General features: G+C 58.0%; 1 protein-coding gene across 1 annotated transcript; it reads left to right on the forward strand.

Moving 5' to 3' along the window:
* The first annotated feature begins 470 nt into the window (after positions 1 to 470).
* SLC22A18AS (solute carrier family 22 member 18 antisense) lies at positions 471 to 12,657 on the forward strand. The gene is given in 5 exon segments (XM_021925409.2): positions 471 to 791; positions 11,384 to 11,476; positions 11,478 to 11,592; positions 11,595 to 11,727; positions 11,729 to 12,657. Coding segments are annotated over 5 exon segments (1,005 nt in total). The 3' UTR covers positions 12,072 to 12,657.
* The last annotated feature ends 608 nt before the right edge of the window (positions 12,658 to 13,265 follow it).

Raw genomic sequence — 13,265 nt, forward strand, 5'->3', positions numbered from 1 at the left:
CCTGGGGAGGGTGCAGTCAAGCTGAGAGCCCAGAGCCCAAAGTCAAGAGCCCAGCTCCAGCCAGGATTTCCTGGAAGGACTGCACAGAAAGGCCTGCAGAGGAAGGTGGGGGTGGGTGACAGGAGTCTCAGAGTGTCTTAGATTTGGGACTCCTGGGGGAGGATGGGCATCCACATGAACCCTTACTCCATGGGGCAGATGTGAGGGACTGTCCTCAACAGCTTCCAGACGCCTCCTGGGTTCCCTGGGGAGGGCTTAGAGGGTGAAGTGGCAGAAGGAGATGGGATGAGTTACCAAACTGCCCAGAGGTGCGTGAGGGAGGCTGAGGGTCCTCTGGCGCTGAGGGGTGGCGGGGGTCCTGGGAACTTACACTGTCTTCCTCCAGGTGAAGCAGGGTCTCAGGTAGCCCGGGAACTGGTTGAGCAGAGGAAACTGGATAGACCTTTTTTTTTTTTTTTTTTTTGTCATGAATGGGCTCGGTGTGGGTAGGGGAACTTCCTGTTTCTGAGGGAATGTGGGAAAATTGCCCTTTGGGCTGGGTGAAGAAAAAAGCTAGTAGAACCCTGGGACCCCTGGACTTCCTCCTCCAGAGGAAGCGGCTTCGGTTATGGGCCAGTGAGCCTGTGCGTCCCCAGCCCTAGGGCGTTCACCGCTTCGGAGAAGCAGGGCAACAGTTCTGCCAGATGAGAGGATCCAGGCTGACTGGAGGAAGGAAGGGCTTTATCTCATCTGGGCTCAGGTTTGGGAGAGAAGGCCTCTCAGAGGAGGTGCTGCCTCAGCCAGTCTTAAAGGTCGGGTATGGGAAGGGCATCCTGGCTGAGAGAATAGCCTGGATAATGGCTTAGAGGTGAGCCCAGGCTTGGAGTGTTCAGGAAGCTGAGCCACTGGAAGGGGCTGGCACCACGGGTGTACAGTGGGGTGACGGGGCAGAAAGTGAGTCTAGAGAGAGGGATCGCCCTATTAGGGCTGGCAGGGACACAGCCAGATGTGCACTGAGAAGTGTTGCTCTGACGGCCTCACCCTGGAGGCTGGGACCTCTGAGGGTCTCCTGAATGAGAGGAGGCCAGCTTCAGAGCTGACCCCTGCCTACACCACTGCCTGGACATTTGAAATGGCTTTGGGCCTATCTTAACCCAACACACACTTATTAAGCACCTACTGTGTGCATGCCCCGTGCCAGCTGTTTGGGATGACAGCTGGCAAAGGTGACCACCCATTCGTAGCTTGCATTATTAGAGTACATGTGCAGGTTTCGGGGAGGCAGATAATCCAGGTCACCACAATGCATAAGGAAGTAACTCACCACCTACGGGCACTTGAGTTCTTCCTGTGTGTGCAGTGGACACTGCTGCACGGTTCTGAGCCCCTTCTGTTCTCCAGGGAGCCTCTGGCTGATGTGCTGATGAGGGATTGAGGGGAGGGGGCAGTGCAGGAGGTCTCTGCCGTGGTCCAGATGAGAGGCGGTGTGGACTTGGATGGGGCATGGGGGGATTCGAGGGGCAGGTTTGGAACCTCCCTGGAAGGAGGGCTGACAGGCTTCCTGCTGACTGGGGCCTGGGCTGAGAGGGCCAAATGAGGGGGCCTCCAGGGAGAGGCTGCTGAGAAGGGGTGGCTGGGGGCGACATGAGGGCAGGGAACCCTGTAGGTCCATCCAGGGGAGGGGCCTGTGGGCCAGAACAGAGGGCAGAGTGTGCAGTTTGCGGCTGTGGTCTGAGCTGGACATGAGGGTGTCATTCATGCTGAGGTCTTACTTAGAGCTCCCACCCTGGATGAGATGACCAGGAGTGGATGGGGCTAGAGAGGAGAGGGGCCAAGGGCTAAGGCTGGACTCCAGCATGAGGAGGAGGTGGCCGGGGCTCTGACCAGGGAAAGGGAGGGAAAAATAAAGGAGCCAGACCTGGAGAGGACAGGCAGGTGAGTGGCGGCCTGGGAGCTTCCTTGGGGCCGAGCGCTGGAGTCACTGGTGGCTTTGGCAAGAGTGTCATGGGCCTAGGGGCTGACCCTTGGGATTCAAGCAGGAGGAATGGGCTGGACACCCTTCTGAAGGGTTTTGCACCAAAAGGGGGCTGAGAAACGGGACTGTGGCTAGAGGGGAAGTGGGATGAAGAGAGAAAACCTTGTTTACAATTTTAAGATTTAAAAGAGTGATGCTGCAGAGGACAGAAGGGGGATCGGGAAGGAGTGGGGAGGGGTCTGGCCTTCGCCATTCCTCCATGGGTGAAGTGAATGTGTTCTCCTTGAGGCTTCCTACTCTTACTCCTATGATTCTCTAAGGACCTGTCTCAACAAAGCCAGCAAGGTTTTGCCTGGGACGGGACTAGAGTTGAGGCCTGGTTGGATGTGACTCCAGCCTGCCCGAACCTCCGTTCCCGCCCACCTCACACCTTCTCAACCAGGTGAGGTGCGGTTGCAGACCTTGGTCAGTGGAGGCTGCCTGGATCCCACAGTGGGATCTGTGTCTGATACCCCGTGGGGCTCCATCCCAGCACCCGAGGCTTGGTATGTTGTCCTGGGAACCACAGTCTTATGAGGGACCTCCAGCCTGCTGTAGGCACTGGGTGCCTGGCCTCGGCTTCATCTGGGAGGTGTCTGGTTAAGAGTCTGGGGGGCTGGGGTCAAAGGTCCTTCACCCCCTGACCTGGTATCCTTGGGCCCCAGGGGTCAGCTCTCAGCCCAAAGGGGCTAAGCTTGTCAGATAGTCCTGGGGAGGCCTGGTGGTGCCCACTCTGCCTCTCACCTGCTAGGCCCCAACTCTGCAGATGACACTTGAGGAAGTGAGCCGTCAGGTGCTGAGGAACCTTCTAGAACTGGACTCTATGAATGCTCTTCTGGGACTGGAGTTTGGACAGAGACTTTTAGGAGGAGGGGCAGGGGCTGGACCTCATCCAGGGTTTGTTCTTACGGGGCTGGGCATTGGACTCAGACACATCCCCTGAGAGGTTTGTGGAATTGTGGCCTTTAGGGCCAGGGCAGCACGTTCCTGGAGGAGGCTCTGCCAACAGGGGCTTCTCCACTGGCCTCTAGTGAACTAGGGACCCCAGACGGGCTTAGGGCCAAGGGCCCAGTCCCTGACACCAGTGTCCAAATGGAGGGAGGGCAGCAACCTGCTATGAGCTTTGGGGAGAGGCCTGGGGTCCTGGATGGGCGAGCACCCTCCCCTCACTGGGCTCCACTATGGGCCTGGACCTGGGGGCTCCAGCGTGGTGGGCTGTGGTTCACGTACTTGGGTTCACGCTGGCCAACAGCCACAGCTGAAGGAGATAAAGGCCCAGATGGCCCATGGGGGAGGCATCCAGTGTGAGTCCTGAAAACTGGAGCCCTTGGGGCCTTTGGGGGACAGCGAGGGTATAGTCTGGAGCAGCCCACGTCCCCTTTCTCATACCACAGGCCAAGGGACCAGAGGAGATGGGTGGAGGAGCTGGGACCCTGCTCTAGGAAGCTCACTCATTGCTTGGGGGAGACCTGGTTTGCTCGGGACTGAGGAGTTTTGGGATGTAGGATTTCCCATGCCAAAATTGGGGCAGCTCTGGACAAACTGGGTCACCCTCCCCTCATGGGACCCTGGAGGCCAGATGGACTCTCCCCGGTCCTTGACCTGGAGGCAGGAAGGGACGATGGTGGAGGCTGGGGAGGTAGCCAGGCAACAGTATAGAAACTGGGAACTGCGGGGCGGTGGGCCCAACCTGCGGACTCCCTTGAGGGATGCCTTGCCCGACCTCAGGACTCAGGAAGAAGGAAGAACAGCTCCTGCAAAGGACGGATGTCCATCCAGGGAGGCAGGGGGAGGAGCCAGTAGCTGGTGGTCCCAACCTGGCAAGGGCCGTGGTGGGGTGTGTGTGCATGTGTACGTGTGCATGTGTACGTGTGCATGTGAGCGTGTATGCGCATGTCAAGGGCATCGTGGAATCAGGAAGAGATGTGCCTTAGAACGGGGTCCTGAGAGAGCAGCCTCACACCTGCTCACCAGCCAGAACTGGGAAACTCAGGTAGGATGGGTGGCATGGCCACCAGTGCCTCTGTCCCCCGACAGGCACCTGCCTGAGGGCCTGGAGCTTAGCTACTGCCCATCTCTTAGGTACCCACGTCTCCCTCGACCTCAGCCTCCTTTGGTCCCAGTCCCTTGTCCCCCAGGAACAAAGGACAGCCCCAAGCTCTCACCATCTAACCCATATCCAGGATCTCTTTATTTTACTTTTTATAAGACAAGGTCTTGCCCTGTCACCCAGGCTGGAGTGCAGTGGTGTGATCACAGCTCACCACCACCTTGAACTCCTGGGTTCAAGTGATCCTCCTGCCTCAGTGTTCCTAGTAGCTGGGACTGTGTATGAATACCACCACACCCAGCTAATTAAAAAAAAATTTTTTTTTAATAGAGACAAGATCTTGCTATGTTGCCTGGGCTGGTCTTGAACTTCTGGCCTCAAGCGATCCTCCCACTGGAATTACAGGCATGAGCCATGGTGCCCAGCCTCCAGGTCTTTTAGAACCTTCAGAATTCAGTAGGGTAATCCAGAAAGAAGCAGGAAAGATTTCCAAGAAGCAAGACGAGAAGTCACAAAACCCATGCGATTACTTCTGACCCTTGGAGGCCCTCAGCTCTCACCTGTCCTCCCTGCCCCTAGACTTGCTGGCAGCTTCAGGGAACCTGGCTATTTGGTTTCCACTGGGGGCAGCCACGCTGGCATCTCAGTGAGATGTAGCAGCCTCCCTTCCCTGCTCCGGGCACCCTGGACCTGGCTGGGTGAGTTTCTAAAACTCTGGTGGTTCTCACCCTGGACCTCTGGTGACTGCTCTGCTTCCGGGGCTGCCAGCCCCGGAGCCCTGGCCCCTCAGCCCCCACTGGATCACACCACATTTTGCAAACCAAAGAAGCATGAGAGATAGAGAGCTCCAGCTTCAAGCATTGCCTGCCCTGCACTCATCTTTGGGTGGCTCTGTGCCTTTGTGCCCTGCCTGGAATGGTCCCATTGCCTGTACGTCCCTTCCCTTCCATTCTTGGGTCTTGGCACAAGTCATTGCCCTGAAAATCCCCCATCCCTCCTTCATCATGTAACCTGGGCACTGGCCTGCCTTGTATACTTATTTCTGCTTCTGCCTGCCCACCCAGAAGCCCCTGAAGGCACAGTCGCCCCTGAGGTCCCAGGGAGATAATGCTGAATGGACAGACAGACAGGTGAGGCCATAAATCAGACACCCCTAGTCCAGGCCTCAATTTGACATTTGAGGAGGTGGCGCTGCTCAGGCCACCAGGCCCCGGTCCAGGTGCCCAGACACCCTCAGCAGCATCTGCCGGGCTGCCATGGCTAATATTCAAATACAGGGCCCTGCGAGGTGGCTCACACTTGTAATCCCAGCACTTTGGGAGGCTGAGGCCGGCAGATCACTTGAGGCCAGGAGTTTGAGACCAGCCTAGCCAACAAGGCAAAACCCCGTCTCTACTAAAAATACAAAAAATTGGCTGGGTGTGGTGGCGCATGCCTGTCATCCCAGCTACTTGAGAGGCTGAGGCATGAGAATCGTGAACCCGGGAGGCGGAGGCTGCAGTGAGCCGAGATTGTATCACTCCACTCTGGCCTGGGCAAGAGTCTGTCTCAATAAAACTCCAACCCTCCCCGCAAAAAAACCCCAAAAACCCCAAAGCAAATACAAATACACATAAGACCCCACATGAGCTCAATTCACTAACTGCTTCAAATTGAAACCTGGAGCACCCAGGGAAGGGGGCAGTTGTAGATCGGGCTCAGCAGGGGGCCCCAATCTTAAAATCCCCAGCAGTCAGCATGCGTGCCAGGGGCCCGTGCTCATGACAGGGCCCAGCACTTATACATGCACTCTGCAGCCAGCCCCAGCAGGCTGGCATCTTCACCATCGACCACGCCTTGCATGGGTCTGGAACTCTTGAGCCTCAGTTTCCCCATCTGTGAAATGGGGACAACGTTAATCCCTGCCTCACAGGATGTTGTGAAGATCAGACAAGATCATTTGCACATAAAGTGCATAGCATGAGGCTGCCTGGCAGAGAGGGTGTGCTGCAGTGGCAGCTGGTACTGACCAGCAGCTAGGGGATGGGGCCACTGCTGGGCGCTGGGCATCATGTGTGCCTCAGTGCTCACTCAGGGCTGGCGTGAAGACTGATGCATCAGAGTCATAGTGACCTGAATCCCATGGACTGTCCTGAACGCTGACAAAGGTGGGGTTCACTGCCCAAACTGCTCGTCATTTAGATAACATTTCATCCTAGGCTGGGCACAGTGGCTCATGCCTGTAATCCCAGCACTTTGGGAGGCTGAGGCAGGTGGATCATGAGGTCAGGAGTTTGAGACCAGCCTGGCCAAAATAGTGAAACCCCGGCTCTACTAAAAATACAAAAATTAGCCAGGTGTGGTGTTGGGCATCTGTAATCCCAGCTACTTGGGAGGCTGAGGCAGAATTGCTTGAACCTGGGAGGCAGAAATTGCAGTGAGCCAAGATCGAGCCACTGCACTCCAGCCTGGGCAACAGGGCGAGACTCCATCTCAAAAATAAACAAACAAACCAGACCTGTTTCACCCTGCCTGCCTGTTTACGTGAAGGGGGTGTAGGTGCCTTTCCTCCCCGGAGCCCACATCCTTGGGTATAGAGTGAATGTCCAGTTTTCATTGCATCACAGCTGGAGGTGTGGCCAGTGGCAGGTCTCTGCCCTGCCTGCCCCTCTAGGTTGGAGGGAGACGCTGGTGATGGTGAGGGCAGTGGTGTCCTCAAGAAGAAGGCCGCTGTGCCAGGCACATATTGACTTGCCCTGTAAGCCTCATCAGAAACTTTACAGATGAGCAAGAAGAGGCACAGAGAGGTTAAGCAACTTGCCCAAGGACACACAGCTAGTACGAGGCAGATGCTCTGCCCGACTCCACAGCCTACATGTTTGCTGCTGGCCAGGCAGTGCCTGTCCCCTGTTCCCCATGCTGTTCCCCTTGCTGGGCCAATGCTGAGGAGCAGGTCTGATAGCCTCCAAGGTGAAGCCAGTTCCTGAGCTGCAGCCCCAAGCCCTGCAACCCTCTCCAGCCCCCTCCCCTAGGCCCATCTCTGCTCACTCTCTGAGCCCAGCCTGTGTGCTGCCACCTCGTTAACCACTTCCCCAGCTGCCCTGATTGCTGGCCCCCAGCTCCCAGCCAGAAGCGGGACTATGATTCCTTGTTGTTCTGAAGCAGCCAGAGCGCAGTTGTGCTCAGGACTGAAGGGTGTGAGTGTCCATACGTGCCCAGGTAGTGACCACGCAGTGGGCAGGTGCAGGCCCGACAGACAGGCTGCCGCCTTGGGGGCTGGCTGTCACCTAGGGGCTCCGGGCAGCAGCGCCAGTGGCGGGAACGAAGGCAGAGGGCGCCGGGCTGCCGGCCGGGCCTGCGGGGGGACAGGGCAGGAAGAGGAAGAGGAGGAGCTGGGGATGAGGAGGGAAGGAAGGAGGAGGGAGGGGAGGAGGGGCAGAGGGAGCAGAGAGGAAACGGGGGAGGGGTGGCAGGGCGGGTACCCACCTCTCCGCAGAGCGGGCTCTTTGTCTCCCCTCCCCCACTCCCTAGAGACGGGCGAGGTCCACGTGCTGTTTCCCACTGAGGTGCCACTGAGACCGCCCCACCCCCAGATCTGATGGGTTAGGGTTTTGTGAAAAATGCGTTCCTGCCCACTGCAGCCTGGGGAGCCACACTGGGTAGAGCCCCCATCTTAGACTTGAGGGGACTCGGGGTCAGAGAGCAAGGCCCTGGCCCAAGTCACCCCCAGGTGTGAGGCATGAATGAGGTGGGTGGGGGTCCTGGTGGCTGTGCCGTTTCAGGACGCCAGGGGGCAGCAGGCGCCCAGCTTCAGCCCTCAGGCGCCCAGCTTCAGCCCTGAGGCTGCCAGGTTCCAGTGGCTGCCCCTGTGGCTGGGGAAAGGGGCACAGGCAACCTCCCGGTCGAGTATCTACTCTGAGCAGCCCTCGCCTGTGGGGCGCAGCCACCTGGGAGGCGGCCAGGGCAGGCCTGCCGTCACCTCCTGGCCTCTGCGCTGGGTCTGGCCGACTGCCCTGGCTTCAAAACTCGGCCAGGAGGAGGTGGAAAATGGGAGGGAGGGAGGAAGGAAGGAAGGAAAGAAGGAAGGAGTGAAGTGATGGGGGCTCCCCTCCTTTTCTGACCCTGGAGGTCAGTGGGGCGGGACACCAGCCCAGGGCAGGAGGTGGCTTCATTGTCTGACTTACTGGGGTACCCTGGGCCAGTCACTCCATCTCTCTGGGCCTCAGTTTCCTGCACAGGAAAGTAACAGGATTCAGAGAGGTCACGCCATGTAGCAGGCGCTTTTGACTGACATCTAAAATCAAGTCTCCCTCAAGGCCTGGGAAGCCCCTTCACCCCCAAGGGCCCAGTATGGGTGGGGCTTCCTCAGTAACTGCAGGCCTGTCCTCCTGCATGAAGGAGGGCGTGGTGGGGTGCATCTGGGGGCCCTCATGCCACCCGTCTGGAGGCATCCCCACTCTGGCATTTCGAATAGGCCCTGAGCTTCTCTGAACACTGTGGCTTGGGTGTGGAAAGCAGGGTGGGAGGGAGTGGCTTGGAGAGGCCTTGGGGCCCTGGTGTAACCTGTGCGCAGGGCATGCTGGTCACAGGGGTCTCCCCCAGCTCCAGCAGAGTCAGGGGGCTTGGTGGGAAGGGAGACCTGCTCACACCACATTTGTTTGTCCTGCTGTTTCCCTGATGAAGTGAGCCACTGGGCCTGGGACCCTGTGTCTGTGTCCTGTGGGTTGGCAGGGAGAGGAGGAAAGGCCTGGTGAGCTCAGAGCTGGCTGCAGGGGTGTCTGACATAGGTCCCCACGTGTCCTTGAGATCCTCCTCGGTACCTGCTTCCTAGCCCGGAAGCTCCCTTCCTAGCCCAGAAAGGAGCCGTGTGGAGCCCAGGATGACCAGTGGCCCTCGCTTTCCTGGGACATTCAGTGCCGAAACCAGCAAAGTCTCAGGCAGGCTGGGATCAGTGGGGTCCCTCTCTTCCAAACCCCAAGGGAAGCAGCCCCTGGACCTGTTCTGGAGCAGGGGTGACTGTTCCCTGTTCCCACTGTGCCTCCCCTCAGGGCCTGCCCAGCTCCGCCCATCGGTTCCTGGGGAGTGAGGACCCCCGGCCGAACCCCCAGCACAAGGCCGTCCCTGTAATCTGAGCTTGTGCCGCATGTGGCCGCGTCACTGGAGGGAGGCCGGCACCTGCGGAGGACGTGCCTGGCAGCCGCTCCAAGAACAGCCTGTCCTGGGGGGCGGGGTGAGCCTTGCGCGGGAAACTGGTGCGGGGGAGCTCTTCTGGCCCAGCATGGCCCCCCGCCAAGTTTGTGCTGAGCTGCCTGTTGCGGGAGGGGGGGCCTTGGGTTAATCTGTCACTCCCCATGCCCCTGGGGCCTCTGGGCTGGATGACTCCCCACCCCATCTAATGGATGGGAAGGTGGAGGTTCAGCGGGGGCAGGGGTCTCTCCGGCCTTTGGGGGCAGAGCCAGTCAAGCTCCTGTCCAGGGCTGGTCTGAGGACCTCCTGCTGGGTGATGTGGTTTGAGGCCAAAGGGGTGGCCTTTCCAGAGTCAGGCATCCCTGGGCAGGGTTATACCCTGCACAGATGCCCAGCCCTGGCTCTAGTGCTTGGGGTGGGGGATGTCAGGGGAGATTCCCAGGGCCCTTGACTTCTTTCCGTTCCTGCTTTCTTGTTCCCGCACAGAAGTCCTATGGAGGGGCTCAGGCTGGGTGAAAGGCAGAGCCAACCTCAAGTCTCAGCGATCTCAGGCAGGTGGCTTAACCTCTGGGAGCCTGAGTCCCGTCCCTTGCAAAATGGGCATGAGCACACCTCCCTCTCAGGGGTCTCGGAAGGATTAAATGAGGCAATGAGCTTAACCCTGGGTTAGGGCAGGGCCCTGAGCAGGAACAAGATGAAGCCAGCGAGTGTTGTCATTGTTTATCATATCCCTCTCCAAAGGGCACCAGCTGGAGAGCAGCTGGGGAGGCAGCCGGGAAGGGCACAGACACCTCTTGCAGGATCCCTGGGGTGCTGCGGGAGGGTGGTGCTGCTGAGGGCAGGCTCCGGGTACCCGGAGACTCTAGTGGGCCCTGGATCAGCACAGATTCAGGTGGTGTCCAGCCCTCACCTTCCACCCACCTTGACCCTGTGCCTGCATTCTCCAGCCCTCTGTGATTGATGGATGATATGGGGCCCATGGCTCAATAGAACATTCTTTGAGGCCTTCGTTTGTTTGAAGACAGATAGCTCAGGGCCTCAGAACCCAGGGAACAGGCCCGAGGCAGGTTTCACCATGGGTCAGAGGGAAGAGAAAAGCTCCCGGCCTGTCCTTGGTCACTTCCTGATAGGGGCTATTGGCCCGCTGGCCGGGTGTCCTGTGTCCCAGAATTTGGGTTCCCTGGGGCTCTGGGTAGGGATTGGGCCTGACCTAGGACAGGCATTCTTAGCCCTGTGAAGCCACCTGCAGCACACATTCCTGATGGGGCCATGAACATGCCGACAAGGCAGCTGTACAGCTGCCACACCCGGGAAGAGGAGGCCTCAGGCAGCCAGGGAGGCACTGGAGTGGAGGTCACCCGCCAGAAAGCACATGTGGCTAAGGACAGGGCTTCCTGGGCCTACCCCGGCTCTGCTACTCATGGGCCAGTGTGTTTGCCTCTGGAAGCCTCTGTCTCCTCGGTTGTAAAGTGGGCCCACAACATTGACTGACCACCCATGAGGTTGTGGTGAGGACTGGCCCATGGGTGGCCCCTGGGAAATAGCTGGTTTAATGACTCCAGCACGAAGATCCACCAGGATAGGGACCTAGGCTTCTCTGGCTTCTGGGCCTTTCCTAGCAGGAACGCAAAGCAGTGAGGGCTGCAGGTTAATCCTGCCTTAGCTGCTTGTGCAGCAAGTTGTTTTCTTCGTCGTCTCCTTCTCCTTCTCCTTCTTCCTCTTTCTGAGAGGGCGTCTCGCTCTGTCATCCAGGCTGGAGGGTAGTGGCACAATCACGGCTCACTATAGCCTTGACCTCCTGGGCTCAAGCAGTCCTCCCACCTCAGCCTCCCAAGTAGCTGGGACCACAGGCATGTGCCACCACACCAAGCTAATTTTTAAAATATCTGTAGAGATGGGGTTTCTCTATGTTGCCCAGGCTAGTCTGAAACTCCTGGGCTCAAGCGAACCACCCGCCCTGGTCTCCCAAAGTATTGAGAGTGTAGGTGTGAGCCCCGGCTGCAGAAAGGTTTGAATCTTCTCAAGCCTTGGTTTCCTTATCTGTAAAAGGCCAACTGAAATCTACCTATGCCTTCCCTACATATTAGGGTATGTAACACCCCACTGTGACGGACAAGCCTACATTTCTAGTGGGTTAAGATGCAATAAAAGTTCATTCTTTGTGCCCAACACAGGCAATGCAGTGTGCAGAGGGCACTCGGTTGTTCTCTCCTGATGGCCCCGCCGGGTCTGGAGCCTCCATCTGGCCAGCAGAGGGCGCAGAAGGACTGACTGCCTGGGCCGCTTGGACGTGACCGCCTGGAAGTGGTGTACAGAGTTCCTGACAACGTTCCCGGCCAAAACGAGTCCCGCGGCCCACTTGTGTGCAAGATAGCAGGAAAATGTCTGTGTGCTCCGAGGAGAATGCAAAGGCTGGTGGATGTACTGCTTTTCCTCTGCTGCTCTCTCCGCTGGGGGCAAGAATGACAGGACGTGAACATGCACACAAGGGCCCGGAACTCACGACCCCCCTCAGAGGCCCCCCCTACTCCTGCGCTTGCAGGATTTGGGGCACTAGCACAGCCCAGCCCACCCCTTGGAACCAGCACCCCCTCCGCAGTTCTGCTCTCTGCAGCAACACAGAGTACAAATATTGTTCCTTTTGTTTCTTTTTTCCCTTTGGATACATTTTTAATTACAAAAATAGAGCCTGATTGTCACCCAGACAGATGTTTGCTTGCTTCTGGGCCCATTGGGTCTCCTCTCAGAGCCTGGAACTCCCAGCCCCCAGCTCCTGGGGTGCCTTTCTCCAGGTGTGTCCCTGGCTCGGGCTGGGGGGATGCAGTCCTGCTCCTGGGATGTGCAGGTTTAATAAGCTACTAGGTACCATCCTTGATCAAATTCAGAGTGACAGACTTAGAGCAGGTCACCTCTCACCTTCTAATGAAGCCAAGACAGAGGAGTCCCCACAGCACTGGGTTTGACTCTGTAATTAAGCTGGTAAAGTGGAAAAATAAAAGTAGGAAACCTAAGTGGAAACCAAACCAGAAAGCCAGGCAGCTTGGGAGTTCCGAGCCTGCTTCCTTCCAGCTGTGCGGCCTCCGCGGCTGACTCGGAGTCTCTGCTGATTTTCTCTAACACAGGATGATGGTAGCTACACCCTCTGAGCGGTGTCACCAGGGCCAGTTAGTCCTGATGGTTGGAGTGTGGGTATCCAGGCGCCACTAGGTCACTACCCACTCTGGCCCTTTGCTCCTAGTCTCTGGGGAGGTGGTGGCACAGGGGCACGAAGCAGACTAGACTCTGCCTCTTTCTGCCCCCAGGCCAGTTGATATGAGCCCTGCTTGATGGGTTCGCAAGGCCTGGGGAGCCTTCTTCAGCTTCTCTTTGTTTTCCTAAGATGAAAATTGTGACATCTGTGCTTGTTGCAGGAAATTTGTAAATTGTGCGCAGAGAAGAATATGACATTAACATAAATTGTCGCGTTTGGTTCTGCCAAGAGCCAAGAGTGGCTCTGGCCCCTCTCCTGGGTTAACACCCTGTCCTGTCCAGTTCGCCCCCCTCACTTCAGATCTCTCTTCCCCAAGACCCAGAAGACGAGCCCTGCTCCCCCAGCTGCATCTGCACGATGTCACAGCATTTCATGGAGGTGGGGGTGTCTTGGGACTCAGAGGAAGGCTGGTTGGGGTTCAGGGGACCTCACCTTCCCTCCCTCCCAGATGTCTCTCTGGCTGGCTCACAGGCTCACCTGAGATAGGGGCTTAGAGCTCATGGGCTGCTGGACCCTCCAACAGGTGTCTGACAGTCCCCCTCCCGACCTGGGAGGCTCCCGGTTTCAGGAGGGGGCTTCCTGCCTCATGGTAAGTGGGTCAAAAGGGAGGCAGCGGGAAATAATGGTCTCTCTTGGTCTGGCCTGGCTGGGGTGAAGCACTGTGTGTGTGTATGTGTGTGTGCGTGTGTGCGTGTGTGTGTGTGTGTGTGTGCGCGTGTGCGCACGACCAAGGTCTGTACCAGGAAGGGCTGCAGGCGGGGGAGGGGCATGCTTCTTCACAGCCCCTTCCCCTGTGACCTCGGGCA

The sequence above is a fragment of the Papio anubis genome, chromosome 12 (genome assembly GCF_008728515.1).
Source record: "Papio anubis isolate 15944 chromosome 12, Panubis1.0, whole genome shotgun sequence".
NCBI lineage: Eukaryota > Metazoa > Chordata > Mammalia > Primates > Cercopithecidae > Papio > Papio anubis.